The sequence below is a fragment of the Nipponia nippon genome, unplaced genomic scaffold (genome assembly GCF_047370975.1).
Source record: "Nipponia nippon isolate SJK-2023a ecotype South Korea unplaced genomic scaffold, ASM4737097v1 scaffold_8, whole genome shotgun sequence".
Lineage (NCBI taxonomy): Eukaryota > Metazoa > Chordata > Aves > Pelecaniformes > Threskiornithidae > Nipponia > Nipponia nippon.
In genome coordinates, this window is record NW_028262402.1 from 46,860,986 (window position 1) to 46,887,341 (window position 26,356).

Genomic DNA, 26,356 nt, shown 5'->3' on the forward strand with positions numbered 1-26,356 from the left:
CTCTGCAATTTAGAGAGAAGGATGTTGTAGGGAACCATGTCAAAGGCCTTACAGAAGTTCAGATAGATGACATCCATAGCTCTTCCCTTGTCCACTGATGCAGTCACTCCATCACAGAAGGCCACTACGTTGGTCACGCAGGACTTGCTCTTTGTGAAACTGTGCTGGCTGTCTTGAATCACCTCCCTGTCCTCCATGTGCCTTAGCATAGCTTCTAGGAGGATCTGTTCCGTGATCTTCCCAGGCACAGAGGTGACGCTGACAGGTCGGTAGTTCCCAGGATCCTCCCTTCTACCTGTTTAAAAAATGGATGCAATGTTTCCCTTTTTCCAGTCACCGGGGACTTCACCTGACTGCCGTGACTTTTCAGCTATCATCAAGAGTGGCTTGGCCACTACATCAGCCAGTTCCCTCAGGACTCTGCGATGCATCTCGTCAGGTCCCATAGCCTTAGGTATGTTCAGGTTCCTCAGGTGGTCTCAAACCTGATCTTCTCTTACAGTGGGAGCAACTTTTCTCTCCCAGCCCGTCTTGCAGTCCATCCACTTGAGAGGTGTGGAAAGAGAGGTTGCCAGTGAAGACTGAGGCAAAAAGGTTGTTGAGCACCTCAGCCTTCTCCTTGTCTGTTACCAGTTTGCCAGTTGTGTTCATCTGGGATGGGGGAGGGGCATACGCTTTCTTTGACTTTCCTTTTCTGGCTGACATACCTATAGAAGCCCTCCTTATTATTCTTTGCATCCCTTGCCAAGTTCAACTCCAGCTGTGCCTTGGCCTTCCTGACCCCATCCCTACACAACTGGGCCAATGTCCCTATACTCTTTCCAGGATACCTGTCCCTGCTTCCACTGCCTGTGCATCTCCTTCTTGCCCTTTAGTTTGACCAGCAGGTCTCACCTCAGCCATGCCAGTCTCTTGCCTTTCTTTCCAGATTTCTTACACCTGGGGATTGAGAGGTCTTGCACTCTATGGAAAGTGTCCTTAAAGATCTGCCAGCTCTGTTCTGCTCCCTTGCCCCTGAGGGCAGTTTCCCAGGGGGTCCTATTGGCTAACTCCTTGAACAGCTGGAAGTTTGCTTTCCTAAAATTCAGGGCCCTGACTTTACTCTTCAGCTGATCCATGTCCCTCAGGACTGCAAACTCCACCAGTGGGTGATCACTGCAGCCCAGGCTGCCTCCAATCTTGACATCACTGATTAGCTCATTTGTGTTGGTGACCATCAGGTCCAGTATCGCATCCCCTCTGGTAGGGCTGTCTGTTACCTGGCTTAAGAGGTTATCCTCAATGCATTCAAGGAGTCTCCTGGACTGCCTACAGCTCACCATGCTAGTCTTCCAGCAGATGTCAGGGTGGTTGAAGTCCCCCAGCAGGATGAGAGCCTGTGAGCGCAATGCCTCCTGTAGCTGGAGTAAGAAGGCTTTGTCAATAGGCTCCCCTTTATCAGGCAGGCTGTAGTAGACACCAACCACAAGGTTCCCTTTGTTGCCTCGGTCTCTAGTTCTTACCCATAAACTTTCAACCTGCCTGTGGCTATTCTTCGGAGTCAGCTTTTTCCAATCTATCCATTTCCTGATGTAGAAGGCAACCCCCCTGCCCTTCCTTCCTCATCTGTCCCTTCTGAACAGCCTGCAGCCATCAATAACCACACTTGAGTCATGGGATTCATCCCAACAGGTTTCAGTAATGGCAACTAGGTTGTAGCTTTCTAGCAGCACAGTGGCTTCCAACTCCTCCATATTTATCATTTTTAACATTTCAGTAGTCATCTGTGAAGTTCTATTCCTTTTTTCTTTTCATGTTGTATCCTGATTTTTGTCAGGCATGCTGGAAAGAAGTAGAGGGTTCAGTCATCCTGAAAACTCTGAGAGTCTATTGATTAATCTCAAATAGGTTTGATCAACAATTTATCAGTCTTTCTGAATATTTCAAAAGAAGCAGTTCAATCTGTCAGGTACCATAGGCATGGTTCCATGGAGTTTAAACCAATGATGGTACCAGTTGGCAAGGTCCTGCCCCTATTCCCTGCCCCCATCCCTAATTTATATACCCGTTTCCTGCGTTGCACTGGCTACATTTGAATGCAAAGTGAGTCAGAGGTAGTTGGATGGAGGGATTGCAGAAACCCAGCTTTAAATCAGCTTAAACTGCTGTGGAACCTAGCCTTGAAAGGAAGGTCTGTTGTTGCAGCTGCTTCAGTTGTCAAGCAAGGAGAACACTGAATTTTCTGAGAGGCTCTGAGGTTTTTTTGGTACAGTAATGAATTCCTCCTGCTATATTTTGCTATGCCCCTGATAGACACATTTTTGTATTATGCTTTTGTCTCAAAAAATATTGTAGGGTTTTTTGGGAGGGAGGTTGTTATTTGTTTGGGGGGGCAGGGTTAAAGTCTAGTTTCTTTCCTGTCATCCATCTGGGTCTGTTCAGTTAAACTAAAAATCACCTGGATAGGGCATTTTAAGTATTTGTAGATTTTTTTCATATAAAGCTCTTTTATTATTCATGATAATGGCTTGGAGGGGTGTACTCTTCACTGCGTAAAGAACTGGCTGGATGGCTGGGCCCAAAGAGTGGCAGTGAGTGGAGTTAAATCCAGTTGGCAGACGGTAACAAGTGGTGGTCCCCAGGGCTCAGTATTGGGGCCAGTTCTGTTTAATATCTTTATCAATGATCTGGACTCTCAGTGGGTTTGCAGGTGATAGCAAGTTGGGTGGGGGTGTTGGTCTGCAGGAAGGCCCCACAGAGGGCTCTGGAAAGGCTGGATCCATGGGCCAAGGCCGACCGTATAAGGTTCAACAAGACTCAGTGCCGGGTCCTGCGCTTGGGTCACAACAACCCCAGGCAACGCTACAGGCTTGGGGAAGAGTGGCTGGAGAGCTGCCTGGTGGAAAAGGACCTGGGGGTGTTGGTCAACAGCCAGCTGACTATGAGCCAGCAGTGTGCTCAGGTGGCCAAGAGGCCAATAGCATCCTGGCTTGTATCAGGAATAGCGTGGCCAGCAGGACCAGGGCGGTGATAGTGCCCTTGTACTCGGCACTGGTGAGGCCGCACCTCGAGTACTGTGTTCAGTTTTGGGCCCCTCACTACAAGAAGGACATCGAGGTGCTGGAGCACATCCAAAGAAGGGCAACAAAGCCAGTGAAGGGTCTAGAGAACAGGTCATACGAGGAGCGGCTGAGGGAGCTGGGGTTGTTTAATTTGGAGAAAAGGAGGCTGAGGGGAGGGAGACCTTATTGCTCTCTACAACTACCTGAAAGGAGGTTGTAACGAGGTGGGGGTCAGTCTCTTCTCCCAAGTAACAGGCGATAGAAGAAGAGGAAACGGCCTCAAGCTGTGCCAGGGGAGGTTTAGGTTGGATATTAGGAAAAACTTCACCGAAAGGGTAGTCAGGCACTGGAAGAGGCTGCCCAGGGAAGTTGTTGAGTCCCCATCCCTGGAAGTATTTAAAAGAGGTGTAGACGTGGTGCTTAGGGACATGGTTTAGTGTGGACTTGGCAGTGCTGGCTCAACGGTTGGACTTGATGATCTTAAAGGTCTTTTTCAACTTAAATCATTCTATGATTCTATGATAGTGCTACTCATTTTTAGTGACATTGATCCTCAGGTTGCCAAAGTATTCTGTAGCTAATATAGATTAATAGAGATTAAGGGCAGTAAAATTTTTAGATCATGGAACATTTGGTCTACAGACTAGTAATTTGTATTTGTTTACTGTAATTCTTCACAGAAGCATGCAGTCTTCTGTTTTGAAGGTACCAAGTGAAGAAGAACCTGCCTCATCTGGTTATTACTTTCACTGGTTAATCATCCACTGCCTAAAAAACGAGGTTTAATTCCTGATTTTCAATTAATTTTGGTTTGTCACCCAGTCAGTTATATTGTCATTTCTGCTGTGCAAAACTGAGGAATCCCATAGTTCCCAGTCTATATTTCCTATGAAGGCATTCCTTGGTTGTGTTTCTGATAAGTTTTCTTTGTAAGGCGTTTTCCTTGATTCTCGGACTACTTCTGTATTCCATCCAACTTTCTATTGTTCCCTTTAAATGTCAGGGCCACGATCTTAGGCACTTTTCTACTGCGTAGGTATTTCCATATGGTTTTAGTGTTGAAAAGTTTCTTCTCAGATTTTAACTACAGTGTTTGCTTTAATGCTTTCTACTGAAGAAGGTTACTTAAGCTGCTTTTCCAGTGTGACTCATTAAATGCTTTTCAGAGTTTGCTCTCCAGATTACAGCCCCTCATTCTGTGGCCTGCTAGAAGCTTGACTTTGAATTTAAGTGTATAGAGTTTTTAGTGTAATTCAATAAGCCAGAGAAAAAATAGTTTTGAATGATGACCAGTTATTTACAAGCTGAGAGAAGATTTGCAGCTGATTTTTCTAAGTTAGTCCTAAAGTGACAAAACTCAGAGAAGTGATACGTGTTTCTGCACATGCAAATAAAAGGTATTTTGAATATAAGTAAGATAAAAGTAAGATAAAATCCCTTTTATACTAACTCATATGCTAGTAGGGGGAGAAGCCTTTTGGCTCATGCCAAGATTGGTATTAGCTAATTTTAAGGTACGCATAGAGATAAGCAACAAATTAGTGTGCTGGTATAAGTGACAAAATAAATAAATTAATGCACTAACCTTTCAATTTTGCATCTTAATTTTATTCAGAGATCACGATGCAGACATCAGAGACTGGGTCGGATACAGGTTCAACTGTGACTTTACAGACATCTGTGGCTGGCCAGGCAGCAGTGCCCACACAGGTAGTACAGCAAGTACCAGTTCAGCAACAGGTAGGTGGCTGTTAGTTTTGGGAAGATTTAAAAAAAAAAAAATCAGGAAGGATAGTTCTTTACAATGTAGTGAATAACATGATTTTGTACAAGGCTGCTAAATTAATTCTTTTACTCTGCTTTTATCAATTTTATTTTGCTGGAATTAAAATAGCCAGAGAAAGGCAAGCAGTTTTCAGGATCTGTTCCTTAACTGAAGCATCTGACAAGTACCAGTAGTACACATACATGATTCTAACTGTAGGTTATTATGGAATTCCTGTAATAGCTTGTAGAAATTTACTTTATGTTACTGAATGTTTACATTTTTTCCTTTAAATAATGAATAATGAATATGTTTCTGATATTATTGGCTATATCACTTCTCCTTTCATTTGGCTGACCAAGTAAGTGCAATGCAAATGTGAAAATGAAAAGCACTGTCCTTTGCATCTCTAGGCTTGACTCCCTGCAGATCTTTGCACAATGTCATGAAAGTATTTGTGGTATGACAATAGGTAATTTGGGATGTGCATTTGCCAGGGAAGTAAGAAGACTTTTGTAGCAGCCAGCAGAGTGCACGCCTCTGTTACATGAGACAGTCACTCACCTATGCGCTCACCCACAGGCTTTGGAAGGAGTGGTGCCTGAAGAAAATGGGGAGGAAAAAGGGAAGAGTATGGAGGTAGAAAATAGGGACTGAATGTGAAAGCCATGACAGCTGTCCAAGACTTTTCCAGAATACACAGAATGAGCTGTCCATGTGACGGGTACTCTGGGTGACATCTGATATGGTATTTCATCAAAAACTCACTTCATAGTTTCAGATCATATCAATAATATGAAAACTGGACATATTTTATTAATAGTGTAAATAGTTTCTGTGCCAGTAGAGCACTTTTCCCTAAATCAAATTCTTCAGCATTTCTTAAGTTTAGTTCTAAAATTCCAGGTGGTGCATTTTTATGTATGTGTGCCAGAGTCTCATACGTTTCACTAACTTTTTTTTCCTGATGTACAAACTCTATTTATAATGCCTTATAGTTCCATTACTATAATTTCTGCTTATATCTTCATGTATCTTTTAGGATGCAAGCTTGTTCTTAAAAAAACTGATTCAGAAAAGCATCGAATTTGGACTTATAAAATTTTATTTAAATGCTTGTCTTTGTGTATTTGCTCAGAATCCATGACTAGTGAATCAAGAATTGTTTGAAATATTTTCTCCTGAGTTCAGACTGTTAAATAGCTCTCTCTCTCTTTACTTGAATGTTCATTAGGATAGAGACTTTTGAGTACTATGTTAGGCTTTAATTGAAGCTTCCATGATGCTCGAATGTAGCTAACCTTTGTAGGAGATTTTGTCTGGTTAACTCTTTTGCAAGGTTTGTGAAGTGTGAGACTTTTTTTCTTTATGAAATACAGTCGGATAATCTGTCTGATTTTTATGTTCTTTCATGATGACAGATGTTTAATAGATGTAGTTTATGTGATTTGTCCTTTGTTATTCCTGTATTTCAGCTTTTCCGATAAAAGATGGCAATTTAACAGTGCTACACAGTTGCTTGTTTTAAGCAAATAGGATATACATATGATGGTCTAATATTACATACTGAATTTTATCCATGTGAAGTACTGATGAGTGTGAGGGATTGAAGATTGGTAACCAGTTAGTGGCATATAGAATACCTTATAGTATTGTTGTTCTAATCATTGGATTGATTGAACTGTAAGGATAGGATCTTCTATGCATTTCTGTTCTATTTTTGTCACAAGGAAATGAAGAATGAGCAGGCCTTTGCTGTTTATAAACTGTGATTGTGCAAAGTTTCTACCTTTCTGAGGATTTCTAGGATAGAATTGGCTCCTTGTTTTCCCACATAAATAATGCATTAATTTTTGTCACCAACTGTCTGTATCTTTTCTGAAGTTATTCTAATTGTCCTTTATTAACGTAATACGTCAAAACACAGAAGCCCAGGAGGAGATTGTTTTGGTTTTTTTTCTTGCTTGATTATACCTTAATGAGAAGAGGAAACTGAATTTTTTTGTTACACTGAGTATGTAAAACTGTCCCTGACCAACCTTACATACATCCCCTTTAGTACTGCTGCTTCTGAGTATTCCCTTTCATTGAATAATCCATCATTATTTTGGATTAGTTTTCCCTGTGGGGATATTAGATTATATTTTTCCAGTTGACTTTTAGCACTGACCACTGGAATCAGCATAATGTTTCAGAAAGGAAAGCTAAGGGATCAACCCAGCCAAAGAAGAGGAGTTTCTTCAAAATTTTGCAGGGATTGAAGATGCAACAAGAATGTTGGGAAATCCAATGCAGACAGTATTGCAGTGATTAAAACATGGTATGTGTGGGAGATTTATGTACAGAGAGAGGATAGATTACGGAAGTGGATGTGTGGTGAGGAGAAAAGGAAGAGTGAGAATGTGTATGTGGTATGCTGGCAGGAAACGTGGTGAAGAATGTAGGTGGGATAGGTAATTTCAGCTGTAGTGTTTAAAAAAAAAAAAAAAAAAAGGAATATCAAACATTGAAACAGTCGCTGTGTTGAGGAAATTGTAGGTGTGATCTGCCCTGAGGAGCTATCTGTGTATAGGCCACATTTGCCTAAAGTTATTATCAGCTTTATATACATCTGATAGGAATGGGCCAATTTGCCTAAAGAAAATCTGGAGAAAGAGTGCTAATTTCATAAAGCCATTCTTTTGATGGCAGAGGGAAGGCTTATTATTTCTGTGTGTTCAAAGTTGCCAATGTTGAAAGTTGGAGGGAAGGTTTTAGGTGCATAGTATATAAGATACAGTTTTGGGTTTTTTTTCTGTAGTTTATAAGAGACATACTTAATAATGTCAGCCGTATCCAATATATGTGTGAATATTCACAGTTGGATTATATTCTCTTGTGAATATAATTTGCTAAAGCAATATAGCACTTCCTGAACTTTGTTAAATTCAAAGACACTGTAACATAAGTGTCTGTGTATATGCAACAATTTGGTGTAAGCTGAATCTTCTGTATTATCATGTTTACAGTAATTTATTAGTACTTTGTAGTAAATAATGCCACTTTAGATTAATTTGGTTTTAATTAATATTCAAGTGGTGTATAGTATTTCATTTTTCCTAGAGGTCTTTGTTTCCCATGTTTCCATTCCTGTATATACGCCATACTTAAATGATGTCTCATGCATGCATTAATTTGGGGTTGTTTTCATGGCATCAGTGTTTTATTTATGCTCACAAAATGTATGATATCTTTTTCAAAATGAAACATTTTTGCCCTGAAGAAGAGCAAGCTGACTAAGTGGAAGGGTGGACTAAGAGCCTTTTACCTACAGCTGTGTTTGTTCTGAAGCATCCTGTCTTTTGAGCAAACAGTGAAAGAGTAACTTTTGATATTTTCAGCTAAAACAAATCCCTAATTTGTATATAGCTAGTATAAACATGAAGCTCATAAAAGTCTCCTGTGATGCTCCAATAATAGGGGAAAAAAAGGTACCATTAATGAAAACCTGGGCTTCCCCTCTGGTAAAAGTGGCACTGGTGGCAACTGCTTTCATGCAGCACAGCAGCTGTCACTGTTGAGATGGGAGAGAGGGGACTGCTAAGGGGACAAACATGTCCACATGTAAGCAAAAAGCAACAAGAGTAACACCAAAAAGGTGGGAGTGTAATTCAATTCCATTTTAATAGCCTGAGGAATTTTCTTAGTCTTTTGTTTCCTCAGATATGGGGATTTTTCACTAATGTATCATTGCTTTTTCAACAGGCACTCTTTAGCCCAGTGCAGTTAGCTTCTAAGGATTCAAAATTAACCTCACTTTGTAGTTTATGGCATGCAATGTGGAAGGATTGGAGAAATAAAACTAAAAATACTCATATAATCTATCTTATAAAAGTATGTCCATGCATCATAAGTTGAGCAAAGCATTTCTTCATATTCACCATACACAATGACCATCACATTCACAAAGCATTGTATCATTAACTGGAGATGCAGACTTCTGCTAATCACAATTGCTCTTAATGCAAAATCATGTTTAGCATATGAAAAACATAATCATGAACTGACATTAGCCATTATATAAATATGAATGTGCTTAGAATATTACAGCGTGTGCTATTTATATGTTGCTTGCCAAAAGTAATCCAGACTAATGAAGGTACAAAAATTATTTTTATCTCTGAGAACAGAAAACGATGCACATCCAAGTTGTTTGCCTAGGCACTGTGCATAATTATATGTTCTTTTTTAAATGGAGTTTAAATATCCTTATATATTTGGCCCTATTGTTCTACGCTTTGCTTAGTAGTACTTTGAACATAAGCAGTTTTTACTGGAAATAAAAATTCTCTCTTAAATTTTCTTTTTATGCTTCAATGTAATTTCTGCATTTCAGTACTCTTTTATGCACTTTATTTTTGTTGACAAACTCTCATAGATACAATATAACTTAGTCCCTAATTTGTTCCTCTGAGGTAGTATAATTAAGAATATAATTTATTTTCCTTTTTTTTTTTTTTTCCTTTTCCTTCAACTAGTAATTATAGTTACATATGTGTATTGAAATAAGTTTTCATTTGCCTCTTGGTCTCCTGGAACGTTTCAGCTGCTTACTTCTAATCCTATTCCAGTTATTTATTTCAGGCTAGAATCACTGAAGCAAGAGGAATGAAAGATCTTTTGTCTGACTCTACTTAACTCATTATTTCCTATACAAGTCAGTTAATTTTCTGTTTTCCAGCCAGACAATAACAATTACCATGACTAGCTCACCAGTCCACCCCAGAACATACAATTTTTGAACTTGCATACTGTCACTTTTTAATAAATATTCCATTGTGTTTTCTATTTTCAGCCTGAATCATTTAACTCTTGGAGTATTTTTTAATAAAAGGAGGCCATTTACTTTTTAGATCTCTGTTGAAGATTCTCTCTGTGATCTCCAATTTCTGCTCTGCCCCCAAAACTAAAGAACCTAACTGATACAATTCCTTTAACAACTTAATAAAAGGTGCAAGGAAAATGATAAATAAAACAGAAGAAAGGTGTTTTGGGGGTTTTTTTACAATTTCCACAAAAATTGTTGATTTTTTTGGTGTTGTTTTGTTTCCTCATAACCAACTTCTTCTCAAATAATTTTGTGCTCATAGAGAGTAGATATAAGCATTTAATTTCTTCCTGTCATTGAAGATTAAAAAGAAAATCCAGAGGCACTAGATTTAATTCTCATGAAAATATTTTTCCCAAAATGAAGTAAAATAGGAAATAAAATTAGTATTGGAGGTAGCATACAACAAAGATTTTCAGCATGGCAGAATTTTTGTATACAAGGGCATCCTAAAGGCCATTTATTTTATTTGTTATTGCTTGACAGAAAAAAATATTTACCTCTAACTTTCTCTACCTTAAGGTTGTTATGTACATTGCAATACAATGTAGTGACCGAAGCTTCCTTGGGCACCATTATCAATTTAACCGTAGCAGTACTGAGTTTCAGAGAAGCTGAAGCAAAATAACTTTTTTTTATAAGCTTTCTTTTTTTATTACTGTATTGGAAAAAAATTAACCTAATTCAGTGGCCCTTTCGTATTGAACTTCATTGTTAAAATTTAAAGGAAAAACATTTTGGTCTACAAAAGTAGACAAGACGTTTTAATAGCACTGTAATGTATCCATTCTTAAATGTTGATTTAAAAAATAAGTCACTTTATATGCATAAACAGTCATAACATTTCTAGTAGTACTGCATATTAGGGTGATAAAGAATTTATATAAAAATTGGTGAAAATTTTAAATTAATCAATGAAAATTTTAACATTTTGGTATTTTGTTTTATGGTAAATTAATTTGTTGTTGTTGCTCCAAATCAGAAAATAAATACATTTTAGAATGTTTCAGTTTTCTCTCCAATAGACACCGAGATTTGATACACTCTATGCCACTTTGTCTCTGCTTCTGTCTCACTTCTGTGGTAATGGTCTTGCACTGTGATGAATCTGTTGTTTTTGAAATGGTAGCAGCTTGTATCCAAGAATAATAGGAGAATATAATACCTTGTATAGAATGGGAACGTGACCTGCATTTACTGATAGGAAGTTTTTAATGTTGTGTTTGTACATACTGTAGAATTCCATTTTATCAGTATGCAGGTTGCAGAGAGAAAATCACATTTCCTTTATTAATAGAAAGCAGTGTGAGGTTTTTTTAATAGGGAGTAAGCCATATCCAGTATGTGTGAATAGGGAACGAAATGCAGTTTGGGAGGGGTTGGACAAGGACATGGAATTCATACTGACAACAGCATCATTTCCACAATGTTTCCCCAGCTGTACTACTGGGACAGAAAATGGAGCACATCCATTACATGGCAGGTGACAAATCACTGGTTTTAAGAACAAAGCATGCTTTCAAGATGTTTTCTCACTGTATAGGTTAAGTAGATCAGTTTAGTGCTCTGTAATAGACTGATGAACAATGACTCTCCTTCTCCTGTTGATGAAAGGTCGTAGAACTTGAGTCACCCAAGAGGAAGAAATATTTTCAGAGTCAAGCTTAAAAACTATCATATGTTGCATATATGTTTCACAGTAAAGCACGTATGAATTTTAGCCGATTATTGCATGAGTAGATGATTTTGTCACAGATTGGGAAATTGGAATATTGAGAGGAACTAATTACTAGCAAGCTTACAGGCATAACTTTCTTGTGGTGGATTTGGATCAAACACATTCCATGAAATTATGGTTTGAATTAATTTAAGTTATGAAGTCAAAGGTGATGGAAATAGAAATAGTTTAATTCTTTGAAAAGATGTTTGCACAATACAGCTATTTATGTTTTTTTAATTCAAAATATTGTTCTAAAGCCTAGGAACATGCATAATTTGGACCAGAGTTCTTTGTGTTGACTTTGAGAACTTTATCTCTCTGTTAAATAACTAAATATTATTCAGAGAGGAAAGGTACGCAGCTGTGCCTTACCTTAATAATTAGAAACATCTTTGAAGTATATTTTTTGAAGTTGAGAAAATGTATTTCAGGTATATTTGTCAATTTATGAAATGATCCATGTGGGAAATCAGGAAACTTTGGATTTTATAAGATATTTTAATCATCATGTTGTGTCTCATTGCTGTTAATGGACAGAAACATCTGATTTTCTATCATGCTAGTATAGCTGCGTTCAAAACCTTGGGTGTTTTATTTTTTTCAGAATTCAGGTTTTAATGTCAACCTAAGGGAAGGTTTCTGCAAAAATCTAGATTTTCCTTTCACAATCTGAGTCAATACTATAAAAGACTACGAAAAAATGTGCTTATTTGCAGAACTTTTTAAAATACAGCAGAGTTGAAGGTATTAAACTAGGATATTCTCAAAGAGCTCTTGGAGATGATCCATCAAATGCATGAAACCCAGATTCATCTGTGATTCTAGTGTTTGTAATCCTTAGGACCAACTGGATCAGGCTCAAGTTACCTCATAACAAAATATCTGAGAAAAATAACAGTCACTTAAAAGTAGTTTATGTTAAATCTAGTTACTAGATATATGCATTGCCACTTTCTTGATTTAGTTCCTTGGGTAAAATTGTGCCAGTCTGTGAAGTCTCTTAAGTTCTTTTGCATCTTGTAGATTGCAGACTTCTCTTGAACCAAAATATGGCTTCTTTAAATGATGGCAGCTGTAAAACATTGAATTCTTAACCTTCACTGTGGCAGGAGACAAAAAATTAAGACTGGAGAGGAAATATGCATAACCTAGAGCTTCCCTGCGTAGTATATGAATCAAAGGAATTGATCTGTGACTATATGTGCTTTTACAAAACAGCCATGCCATCTCAGCAATATATGTGAAGATAATGCATGCCTTACTGCCTTTTGTTGTTTAGCTTATTGATGTAAAACCAGGTTTTGCCAGAGTTTTTTATATCTGATGATATTCTGGGAAAGGGCTTACTCAGACTGGGGGTTTTGATCCATAATTTTACATTGGGTCAAAGCATTACTGGGAAAAAAGCTTGTATCACTGTAGTTTAACTCCAGTTAAACAAGAGTTAAACCATCTTAATGTGAACCTTTATTTCTAAACTTACTGCAACACATTTGAGCTGTGATTTTAAGGCTTGTACTACTCAGGACTGAAATGGAATAAGAAAAAGCAAACGTGTGGCCAAATGATACTTTCTTCTGTAGTAAATGTAATTCTTCTGCGTGGTGCAAAGCGTAGTTGCACTTCATTTCATCCTTATTATGTGTTCCAGTTAACTCTGGTTTTGGCACTGAAGGTATGTATGCTCCGTGAGCGTGCATCTTCAATGTTAGGGCTCCATTTACCAGACTTACAGCTCAAGTATTGCGTAAGAACAGTAACTTTCTTTGCTGTTGCTATGACATACCTTAGTAATTATGAGGACAGAGATACCCCATCTTGTTTAGAAGCCATTAGGTGCACTGAGCCATCAGTCCTTCTTTATAGTATCCCAAATTTCTGATGTTCTTGTTTTCAGGTACAGCAAGTGCAGACTGTGCAACAGGTGCAGCATGTCTACCCAGCCCAGGTTCAGTATGTGGAGGGAAGTGACACAGTCTACACTAATGGAGCTATGTAAGTTGGCAAATGATTGGAATTGGAATGTTTATAAAAACGTGAAGTTAAATATATATTTTCAGTTATATTCTACCAACTAGTGTATTTTAAGTTGGAGGGAAAAGTGATTCAGTCAAAGCTCTTTTATTGTCAAAATAGTTTTTTGGATGAAAAGCTGAATTTACACTGCTTGTTTTTATTAGGGCAGAATTTTTGTGTAAATAGAATTCTTTTGATTGTTTTAGTTGGACTTACAGGAAATTACATATACAGCATAGTGTTGTTTGAAAAAGTACCTTTCAGTTTAAGGGTAAGTTCTGTCCATAGGATGTACTCTGTAACTTCAGCCCTCAGGACAGAAGGCAGGGCCTTCTGTCTTCCGGGCTGTGATCCTAGTGGCAAATGCACAGAAAGGTGCAGCAGCTATAGTTATTATTTAAAGAAAGTAGTAATGCAACTTCATTCCTGTGCTTAATAAAATAAGTATTTTTTTCCAAGGGAATGAGGAGAGGCAGGTGAAGAAGAGTAACGTTGTCTCCTTTTGCTGCTTCTTTAGCCTCTTTTTTTCACATTATTGTGCATTTCCTGCTTCCCTGAACACGCTTTTCCATCATCAAGTTCCTTTCTCCAATACACAAGCTTAGAAATGTAGAAAGAATAATCTAGGTTTGATGGGACCTCTGGAGGTTACCTAGTCTAATCCCTGATTTGGAGCAGTACCAGCTTTGAAGCTGGTTCAAACATCAAAGCAGGATCGTGTTGCTTGGGAAGGAGCTTCTCTACCTCTTTTTTTCATTTACCTGCCTTTTGCCATTTTTGCTGTGTTACTGGCTTTAAGAAGAAATATGATTTAGAAAGCTTCTTTATTGTCTGCAGGTACTTATTTGTGGATAGTGATCCAAAAGTGATTCAAAAGAGCAATATTATTCAGATCAGAAATTTCTGATGTTAACACTGGCAGCATTCTTTAGTCATTTCTACTAGCTTTTTTGGCTTAATTAGTTTTTCACATACTGTCTTGTCTGTTTTCTTCTCGCTTGTAAATCCTAAACAATGTATCTTAAATATGCATTAGATTTCCCTATTGTACTGGTTTTGGCTGGGATAGAGTTCATTTTCTTTGTAGTACCTCATCTGGTGCTATGTTTTGGACTTGTGCTGCAAACAGTGTTGATAATACAGGGATGTTTTAGTTCTTGCTGAGCAGTGCTTACACAGAGTCAAGGCCTTTTCTGCTTCCCACACCACCCCACCAGCAAGCAGGCTGGGGTTGCACAAGAAATTGGGAGGGGACACAGCAGGGACAGCTGACCCCAACAGACCAAAGGGATATCCCACACCGTATGACGTCATGCTCAGCATGTAAAGCTGGGGGAAGAAGAAGGAAGCAGGGGAGGCATTCGGAGTTATGGCATTTGTCTTCCTAAGTAACCGTTACGTGTGATGAAGCGCTACTTTCCTGAAGATGGCTAAACACCCTGCCTGCCGATGGGAGGTAGTGAAAAATTCCTTATTTTGCTTTGCTTGCGTGCCCAGCTTTTACTTTACTTACTAAACTGTCTTTATCTCAATGCGTGAGTTTTCTCACTTTCACCCTTCTGATTCTTCCCCCCCATTCCACCAGTGGGGGAGCGAGCATGCAGCTGTGAGGGCTTAGCTGCTGGCTGGAGTTAAACCATGGCAGTTCTTTTTGGCACCCAGCATAGGACTATAGTCCCTGGCTGTGTTGTAAAGCGTATTTTTTCACATCTTATCCTCTTCAGACGGGCCCAAGTGATATGGCACAAGCTATCTCCTGTGGGGCTGATGTGCCAAGCCATCTAATCCACACAGTCCAGTAAATCCATTTGTCCCTGTTCTCCACCTGGCTGGAGGCAGGGCCCCTTTATTCCTGGTCAGAGTACTCATTACTTGATTTTTCTAACTGCAAGAGCCAAAACCCATCTTTAACGTACAGCAAAAAACAGAGCATGGCAAATACTAGGGCTGTGTTTCCACCCTTGGAGCAGTCGATTCCAGGTTTACTGGACACCTTTCCAAGTGAAAGCAAACTGTGGCCTGTACTCTGCTGCCAAAGGGATTGAGAAGAACGTATTAGGGGTATCAGTTGTAGAATACCACTTGGTTGCCTTTGACTCCAATTCATACTGGAGTTCTAGCATGTCCTGTACAGCAGCACTCAGTGGCAGCATGACTTCATTGCAACCAAGATGGTCCACTCTTAGCTTCCAAAAGAGGCCATTCTTAAATAGGCTATTATTCAAATTTCTCTTTTCATTTATCAGTTGTAAGTTCTTATGTGAGCTGTTGGTACATGCATTTTTGGCAGTGTATGAGATGTGTACTACATGACTGCTTATAGTCCTTGGAAAAAACAGAACCAGATGTTACTGACTGCTTAGTATGAACCTTCAGGTTTCCATGATTTTATTCTATTTCTATATCTGAATCTCTTTGTCAGTTTCTGAAAAATCAGTCAATGGGATATGAAAGACTTCTTTAATACAATAAGAAAGCTCTCTTTAGCAGGTGAGCCTAATCCAGATTACCTTTCCCTCCTGTAGAAGAAGAATTTACCCATATTGTTGTGAACAACAATATTGTGAACAGCCAATTTGTTGTTCAATACTTTTAGGAACATTAACCTTCCTAAAGATTATGGTTTCATTCATGGAGAATGGGACCAGTCTGTGTTTCTACTCAGAATTTTTAAAGAGCATATATTGTGAAACGTGTTTTCCTGTATACTTTCATACTCCAGATTAAGAATTGAAAAATGTCATTTCTGTAAATTAAAGTTATTGAATATATGTATTACATGTTATAATGCCATTTATTTGATAAGTGAAGGAAAACAGGGCTCTAGGTTGCTGACAGCTAGCTTCCTTCAGAGATTAAAGAATTGTTTTCCTATTTGCTGTTTTTATTGTTACCTGAGTTCTATGATTTAAAAAAAAATGGTATTTGTTTTTCGTCTTCTTGTTTTGACACTGGATTAGCTTGTTCAGAGCTATAGCAATGCAGGAGTGACATTTTAGAATTTCTGGAAGTGAACAAAAAGCTTACCATATCCCTAAACAAAGCTGCCATAGACTGTGTCGAGTTCTGCTGTAACAGAAGACACAGAGGACAGCCTCTCTTGTGCTAAAATATTTAGGCAAGTTTTCAGATTGCAGTTCATCTTCTTCTATTCTTCATACTGAAATCTGTGAAAGATGAGCCTTGTGGATCCTGACAGATTCACAGAAGTCTCTGGAATAAATGTTACAGCATGTCTGATGAAACAATTATTCTTTATTTCAAAATAAAATACTTGCAGACTAGCATTGATTTAAGTCCATATATGATAGCAACAAAGGATGCAGTGGGAATATATATGAGGAAAGAGTTTGATTTTTTTGATTCTAAAGGTAAGAAGTTTATCAGGTTTCACAGTCTTTTTGAAGTGTAACTGTTGTGCTCTTATAACACAATTCTTCCCACACATTTTATATCATGATTTGTCTACACTTAAAAGTTATTTGGTTTTATTATAATGGGAGCCATAATGGTAATACAAGGGGTGTAACCTACAACTTGTCATATACATTGTATAATATGAGAATATTTGAATTATGTTACCTAAATTTGTATCTGGCTAATGACAATTTTGCTTGTCAAGCCTGTCACTCTATCCTGAAACAAAAATGCGTTGTTGTTGCAATGACATGTACAGGCTTACCTGGCAGTTTAGAATAGATAAAGAATATTACGGCTGCACCTATATTAAGAAGACAAGTGAGTCCCCTATACTAGACGTGAACTTTCTTCTTACATAAATTGTAATGTATTAATCAAATGTAACCATTTACCTGATAATTGTGGTGTGGCAATGACAGTTTTAATTGCTGGGATTGTCCAAGCATTGCTATTACTGTTGCGTCCAAACCGCATTCTTCACCAATTTGTTGTACTACAATGTATGTGGTTTATGTGGGCAAAACACACCTTGTGTATTTTGCAAAGCCAAGAAATTACTATTACTCTAATGGAAATCTTAACTGTCAAATTAAAGAATTATCATCAGTACAGTTAAAGTTGTTATCTTCTTAGTACTTCCTAGTATCCATCCCTTTTCTCTGGCATTATGCTTACCCTTTTACTACCCCTCTGCATACTAAGGTCAATGGCTTCCATCTGAGAAGGGGTTACAGCAAGTTACCACCATCACATGTGTTATGCCTGGAGAAGTATGATGGATGGTGGGGGGCTTTCTACTCCCACTGGGTCCACTTGCAGCTGTTTTTAATATGTTTACTAGCACAGTCTACAACTCATTCTTCATTGGTTTCCATTTGCATAGTACATCTGAATTTACTATATATGGTGTATTTTACATTTCCTGGATACTTCTTGAATACTGTCATCCTATGCTCATGATCTTCTTTGCTACATTTTTAATCTAGGGTCATGGATTGTTTATTCTGCACAAAATAGCTATTTGATATTACTGTCTGTTAGTTAGAGCAATGCATGAGCATTTTAATGATAGGTTTTATACCACACAGTCTTAGAAAGCTAAGCTAAAATGGAAACAGATTAAGTAACATTTATCTGATTGTTCGACAATTACTGTTACAGCTAAGCTAGAACAAAGCTCTAGGCTAGCACAGACAAGTCCAGACAAAAGAAGCCTGACAAGCCCAAGTCATGAGGTCTTGCAGATTTAGTACAAACCCTGTGACATGTTCCTAACAGTGGCAATACCATATTTCTTGGACTATAGGTCTGCAGTACTTCATCAGAATTTTTAGAGGTTTGTAACTAAGGTTCCTTTATCTGTCTAACTTACAGCTCCTGAGAATATAATTTATAAGATTTCTCCTCTGTTTTCATTTACTTTGTTCCCCGGTTTACAGGGTTTTCCTGCAGTTGTGGATTGTGTGTGCTTTTATTGCTTTAGTTCGATGTGGAAAAAGATCTTGGACTGAGTGTTGAAGATCTTGGTTCTTTTTTATTGAAAATTAATGCCTGTCAGTAACATATTTACTTTAATTTGTGAATGTGGCAAATAAGAATTTCTTTATATGGAATAATGCAACTCTATTTTAGGTAAATTTTGTAAAGTTTTTCTGGCTGATATATTTCAAGTTGTCCATATAGAGAAAATGCATATGCATAAAGCAGGTTAACTATTCACTATTACAGAGGAAATTGCTTACTTTGAGTTTTTCTTCTCTGGTTATAGATGCAGTAATTGCCCTTTCATAGTGTAGGTTTTGATCTTTTGTTTTAGCAGTTTTGTTTGATAAAGGATTGGTGAAAGGAAATGATGACTTACTGTCTTATCAGTTCCTCCATCTCTGTCTTTAGATCAATTGAGGAGGCTTTTGTGGAAGAAGGTTATTGCTTCATTGGGATTTGATCTGTTATTAAAAAGCCCTAAATCAATATTTTAGTTATAGGAGTGGGGAGGCAGGAGGTTGTATGAGACAGGGTGAGACAGATGATTTAGCCCTCTCCATTATCATCTGACTGCTGTATCATGTTCTGTTGTGTCAGTGTTAGGGTATATGGCACTTCCCCTTCTTCCCATTGCTGATGATACACCACCTCCAGAGGCTGCAGCAATGCATTGGCTGTGATAAGGCCTTCCCTCAGTGTTAGACAAAGGATTCTGTTCTCTCTAGTTTCTTTGAAGCTCACTATGAGATTTAGGACCACATGATTATACTAACATCTTAAAGGAGTTTGAACATACTGTTCTGGTGTGAAAGACTTTCTTGGCTTTTATGCAAGGAGGTTTTCTATCATATTGCAATACCGTAGCATTATCATGAGCAATAGCTATTCTGCGTATAAATAATAGTGTATCTTGAAATATTTATTTTCATCTAGTGTTTATCATATTTATATCCCAAGAAATAATACCTTAGTTAATTAGTACCATAAAAGGCTAACTTTCATTACAGACATGACAGTGAAAAAATACTTACATGCCTGCCTGCTAAGCTATGTAAGTAATCCATACCAAAACCCACAAGAGTAATTCTGAGGTTATTACTTGAGGACTAAGATAATAATTATTATGTTACTTGTTTGTTTGAATTAGAATTACAGAAAAATAAAAAAATTGGCACTGAATGGCTTTCTTGTTTGAACTAAGATGCTGCTCTTGTACAACCACTGTAAAGGGATGCTGATAGTTCAAGTTACAGTATAAAAGGTATACATCTTCAAGTGAAAAAATAGATTTATATGCATTTCACCCAAGACTTGAATTTTCCAAGTCGCTGCCTACAGCTAGTGATAAGAATTCCGTAGTTAATCGCTTATTTTGCAAGACAGAGAAGTTACTGGAATATAATTTCAAGTTAAAACCTAATTTAAAACAGACACAAACTGCACTTGAGTTAACTTGTCTGGACTTCTAACCCGATGTGAGAATTTTTATTTAAAAACAATCTGCATTTCTGAATTCCTGGAAAAGGAAATAAATCTGTTTGGTTTTTTTACTAAAACACAGAGTGATGGAAAAATCTTTCAACAAGCAAACATTTCTAAGACATGAATAAAACCAGTGTAAGTCTGTAAGAGTTGTTTTCTAGGCAAATATAAATATGGGAAAGATAAGTATGTCCCATCAATTACTTGCTCAAAGAAAACTTGGCGCCATAATCAGCCTACGTAAATTACTGGGACATGATGGGATGGCAGGAACACTGATTTCTAGTAGTCAATAGATCAGATTCTTGATGTTTACGTAGAACCAGATCATAGGTGCAGCTGGGAATAAATGATTTCCCATGTGTGCATATGCACACTGAATAAGGGAGGACAACAACAAGGTTTACTCTTTCTGTGCCATTGTTTTTATTTGTCTCCTTTCTTCAAAGTGTCAGTGTCTCTGAATAGACAGAAGTGTCTTTAAAAGTTAAGCTCAGTAACATTATGTTAGTGTCTGAAATATAGCGCAAGATATTGCACTTAATTTGTGTGGTAATGCTGGGGCTTACTGAACTTAGAAATTAGTTATTTTCTGTTTTCATGTGCCAAAAAATAGAATTTTATTAACAACTTTCTACCACAACTCCATGTGTTTTATTTCTAGCATTATATTTTGCAAATCATTATAAAATGTATGTAAGCAATAAAGCATAATAGGTGATGCCTTGAACTATTGTACCTTGCAATCCTAGTCCAACTCATGCTGGTCTCATTAATTTTCAGGGTGGGATCTCAACATTAGACACATGTTCTGGGCTTGCTTAATCTAAGTTGAATTCACACAGTGTCCAACTTCGTGTGACTTGCTCTCAGGGTAAACATCATCTAGTTTGCACAGCCTTCTGGAAACTAGGATTCTGCAGCCTAACTAGTTAGACTTCAAACTTATTAGTAACTCTGATGAAGTTTCTAATGCCACGTTCCAGTAAACACTGAATTTCACAGTGTTTCGGTAAGAGGAACTATTAGATTCTGTTGCCTACCTTGTATCTTAAACCACAGTATATCACCAAGGTGTTCTCATAAAAAACCAGAAGACTTTAGTTACACTGAGGTTAGTTCCTAGATGATCTTTATATGCAGCTGTTGACAAAAGAAGAGCTAGGAGTACTTTCACAACTTTTGCAATGGGAAAGAACTGACTATATGATATATGTCAGATTATTTGAGAAAGTATTGCATGTTTGTGCTACAAGTGCTATGGAGAAGTAGAAGATCACTTCCTTATTTCAAGTCATCCCTTGTGTGTGTCTAAAAGATATAACATCGTGTTTTCCTCTTTGCTACAGTTTTATGAAGGGTCATGTTATTGTATGCAATGACCTTAAAACCTTTGGGTCATTGCTTTCCAAAACATCATCTCATCCAGCTACATTTTGAATTTCCAGATTAATTAGTTTGTATTTTGGTTATGTTAAAAGGCTCTTTGCTAAGTTGAAATTATTATTGCATGTAATAACAATGTTTTTATCTCACTTTTCATTACCCTGTTGATCTCTATTGCTAAAGGTCTGCTTAATCATCTCCAATAATCAGGTGTTCTAGAAGAACCTGCTGGTTGTTGGAACAAAGGGAAGAGTGTGTTTATCTTGGAGTGTGACCCATTGGTGTAGCCCAATGATTGCTCATGATCCATTGATAACGGAGTACTGTTATAAGTAGTTGTAGATGTTCTGATACAATCAGTCCTTATTTAGAGACTATACATGATACAGATCTAAACAAAGTAAAAGCAAACAGGCATTTCCTTTTCTCTCCTTATTCCACATGAAGTCCATAACTTAATTTTCTTGTGAAATTTAGAGTGTTCTCTAGGGTTTGCATTGCTTCAAAGAACTGACTCTTCAGTTCCACTTCTGCAAGTGAGATTCGTTCTCCTCGCATCTTTTGGACAGTCTTTTTCCTCTAGCCATGTGTATTTTTACTGTCAACAATGGTCTTGTCCTTTCGTTCCTTTCCTTACTGATACCTGATACTGATACCAAGTTTTTCTTTTCTCTTTTGGGAGAAATTACAGTGTTCAGTCCCTTAATGATCATTTGCATGAATTGTTTCCCCTGAGCTTCCATTACTACATTTTCCTAAATTGTCCTCTGCTGCATAGCACTGTTCACACTCTGTAAATTGTGTAATTCTGAAACAGATGCAACACCAGCTCTGCTAGCAGTTATCTTGCTTATCACAAGATAAACAATATCACAATGGTATCACAAGGCATCACAATGATACCTTGGCTTGGTAAAACAGATTAATGGGGACCTGCATGGTACCTAAACACATACATAGGTTATTATAATGCAAAGATCAACTGATTTTAACTCTCCAAAAGAAATGTTAATAGAATGTCTGCTTGAGCATTAGTCCCTAAAAGAAATATTTTGCTTTGTTTTCAGTAGACTGCAAGGCATTTCTTTTAGATTGACTTCAAGTTTCTTGCAGCTGATCTTGAGGCTTTTGAAATACTCAAAATAAAAAGGAAAATATTTAAATAACTTAAGGAGGGGTAAGAGCAAATAATGTAGTATGAGGCTTATGAAACATTTAGGATTTCAAAACTAAAGTTTTGGAGTTTCTTAAAGTCTCTGAAGAGGAAGGGAGAAACTGTTGTGGCCATAGTTAATACAACAAAAGTTCTGACTTTAGTTGTTGATAAGGTGCCATATGTTAATCAGTTATTTAAAAGTAATGATTTTCTGAAGCTAAAGAAGGAATCGTTATCTCTGTGTCCATTGTTTACTAATTAATTAATCTTGTGTAAGTTTTTGTAATTAAAAAGCCATAAAAACAAACAGTAAATTGCCATGACCTTTTCTATATATTGATAAGAAACTAATCCCTGTCTAGATAAAGGGAAAAAGAACCTGTCTTCAAGTTCTGGGATAGGCGTATTCATCACCAGCTTACTGCATAAAATGTGGATGCTGCTTCCTCCTCTTGTGTTTTTGGACAAAACTGTCCGAATTTTTTTGTTGAACTCATTTAGTTGCATAGTGTTGCATGATTTTGTATTTTCTTTGATTATACTAAATGAATTGGAGACTTATGCAGAGCTTGGGCAGCTCTCTATTTTCACTGCATCATAGTACTTTTAAAATTTATTTACTTGGACTAAGTGCATCTCAGCATACGCAGCTCCAAGTTAATGGAGAACTTTGAATTTGAAAATGGTGTTGCCTGTTGATTACAAGCAATATTACAGATTTTTATGCTTAAATAAGAAAATTAATGGTTGGGTAAACTGACTGGTTTTTACCTTTTGACCTTTCTGTTATCATCCTTGACAAGATAAAAAGCTTAGCAGTCATGAAACAGGATAAAATTTCCAAATAGACTTTTCCAAAGTGAGGAATCTGGCTTTTGAAATTATTAATGCTATTTACTTAACAATTTTGAAATACATTGATCTGAAGATCAAATTTAGTACATGGGGAAAAAAATACACATTCAAAAACTATAAATAGATTATAACCTATGAATAGTAATGATTCAAGATAAGTGATTAAGAATGTGAAACATATGATAGAAGGTTCCAGTAGCTGGATAGTTTGTTAGGGTAAACTGGTTAATGAGGCATGAATATTTCATAGTTGAAAATGATTTAAAAAATGTTACTGTTGCATACTTTAACTTATTTCACCTTTGTGACCTTTTTACAAGTCATAGTTCTGTTTTGGTTTTATCTCTTAAATGCAGTTTTTTATCATAACATGAATTCATGTCCAATTCAATTTTGAATTCACCCTGTAAAAATAACTACATTTCCCAAAATACCAGTGAATTCAAAATTTCAAGTTTCAGCCAAGAGCTTTAATGAATTTAAAAACAATAGATAACATAGGATTCTTGAACATTGGACTCTCTTGGCTGACATTTGTATGAATTGTTTGCAATTTTGCAACATGCACAGTTTGCAAAATAGGTAACACCTGACTAAAATTCAAAATTTTACTGTTGAATTAAAAAAAAATATTAAACCAGATTGAGCTTGATAAATTGCTTCGCAGTATATTAATAATTGGATGAGCTCTTCCTGCCTGTCTTCTCCATTTTTGTCATACTTCCCTTCTCTCTTCCTCTTCAGGTAAGACTGACAATTTTTTCTGTAAGATACTTGGTTTAACATTGTCACTGAATTAGTTATTTAGTGCTTTGACTTGATTAAATTTGTAGTTACAAAGAAGATGGAGACTCCCTTTTTACAAGGAGTCACATGGTGAGGACAAGGGGTCATGGGTACAAGTTACTCCCAGGGAGATTCTGATTAGACACAAGAGGAAATTTTTTCACAGTGAGAACAGTCAACCATTGGAATAATCTCCTCAGGGAAGTGGTTGACTCCGCTACGGTGGACACTTTTAAGACTCAGCTGGACAGAGTGTTGTGTCATCTTGTCTGGACTGTGCTCATGCTTAGCAAGGTTGGACCAGATGATCCTTGAGGTCCCTTCCAACCTGGTATTCTACGATTCTATGAAATGTTATTCTCTGAGGAGGCAGGGATTTTTTGCCAATCTTATTTAATCTGGTTATAGCTATTGTACGTACATTTCTAGAATTACAACATTTCCCTCAGCTAAATGAACAATGCAAATAATTTCTTTTCCTTTTTTTTTTTTTCTCTTCTTGAAGCCGATCAACAACTTATCCTTACACAGAAACCCAGATGTACAGCCAAAACACTGGGGGAAATTACTTTGATACTCAAGGAAGTTCTGCACAGGTGACAACAGTGGTCTCGTCTCATAGCATGGTGGGCACTGGAGGGATTCAGATGGGTGTCACAGGAGGACAACTCATTAGCAGCTCAGGAGGGACCTATCTGATTGGCAATTCAATGGAAAATTCTGGTCATTCAGTGACTCATACAACGCGGGCCTCCCCAGCAACAGTAAGTATTTCAGACTGATGCAAAATCTTTGAGACTAGTTTCTTAGTCACTCAGATGTTCTTGCAGACTGACACAGTTTTTGTGACAGAATGTATAGCAATACTATGCTGTTAGAATAAGTACTACATAGTACTTTTTGTAAAATAAGTAATAAATATATATATATATATATATAAGATACAGAAGTAAGAATACTGTGAAAACTTAAACATGGAGGCAGACCTTCCCTTGACAGCTTGCAAATATTTACATTTCATAGGCTAAGTTAAATAGTGGATGCTTTGGGAATGATCACATAACAGTTTGTCTGAGCTGAATATTTGTCAGGTTGGAAGCTAAAACAGCCTCCTTTATAATTTTGTATTTTTTTTGAAAACATAAGAAAAACAGTGTTGTTGAGTATAACTATGTTAGATGTAAATGTTAAATAATGTAAGTTACAGACAGGTATCTGTAACTTCCCTGCATTTGTTCAGTTTGTTGGCTCGATATTAGCGTAGGTTTGGTAGCTTATTTCTAATATTATTTCTAAATATTTCCAGTTGTTCAAAATACTGAGATACTACCTTTTAACACTTTGTTCTTACTTATCTATGGTATGTCTCCAAAATCTGTTCCAGATTAAAAGCTCATTGTGGAAGTATCTTACAATGCTATGGGAAGATGCATTCTGTTACAACTGTGGTAGATAATATTGTGGACACTTAAACATAAACACAGAACTTTCCCTTAATAGCTTACTCAATCAGCCCTTATTTCAATTAGGAAAATGGGTTTATACCTAGTCCAGCTTTGCTGCATAGTCCTAATGAATACTTTTACTTAATTCTTCTGGGTATTCTGGTCTGGATGTGGAGATTTATGAAACATAGAGTAGGAAGAGTTGAAAAATATAGTGAAGGAGATAAAGCATCATTAATAATACAGATTCATCAGTCCTCAAAAGGGCAATGAAATTAGGGGACTTTATTTTTAGGAACCAATGTAATAAGTAAAAATCTAATATTCTTCTACTTGGAATTATGGTGAACGTTTACAATAGCATTGGACAATTTAGATGATCTGATAAAATCTTTATTTTGATTCTTAAGGTGGTTGGTATGGATAAATACAAATTTTTTGCACAATGGAAAAAATTATTATTTAATCCAAAAACTGTATGGTATTCTGAGAATAAAAATTGTAGAGAGTCATATTTCGTGAATAGTATAAATATCAGTAACATAGTGGGAGCTTTCAGCTAGCAACAGATAATTTTATATTTGAGTTACAAAATAAAAACCAGTGTATATTAACATTTGCCTGTATTTTATATTATTTTAATAGAAAAGTAGAGTTTCTGAAAAAAGCAGCATTTCTCTTTCAGATTCATTTCATTACAATCAAGACTTTAACTTGACTGTTTTCTTTTTTCCTTTAAAGTACTCTCTAATTTTACGTATTTGGAAGATATTTCATGGAATTTTTCACCTGACATTATGATTGCCAAGCACAGGCAAAACAAATTGTTTTCTATAGGCATAAGTAAGGAGTAGGTCTTCTAGATGGAATGAAATTTGAAAAGTTATGTTTCTTTAAATGCTTAAATGACAATGATATTCCTATGTTTCCTT

The 26,356-nt window shown here is 36.9% G+C and overlaps 1 protein-coding gene across 2 annotated transcripts in view; it reads left to right on the forward strand.

The window, feature by feature from the left end:
- The window catches only part of RFX3 (regulatory factor X3), a 133,686-nt gene that overhangs the window by 61,906 nt on the left and 45,424 nt on the right, over positions 1 to 26,356 (forward strand). For both annotated transcript variants that reach the window (XM_087741336.1, XM_087741337.1), the window contains exons 2-4: positions 4,657 to 4,781; positions 13,291 to 13,388; positions 24,485 to 24,743. In XM_087741336.1, the coding sequence (XP_087597462.1) occupies positions 4,665 to 4,781; positions 13,291 to 13,388; positions 24,485 to 24,743 (474 nt within the window). In that variant the 5' untranslated portion in view covers positions 4,657 to 4,664. The remainder of the gene's footprint in view (positions 1 to 4,656; positions 4,782 to 13,290; positions 13,389 to 24,484; positions 24,744 to 26,356) is intronic.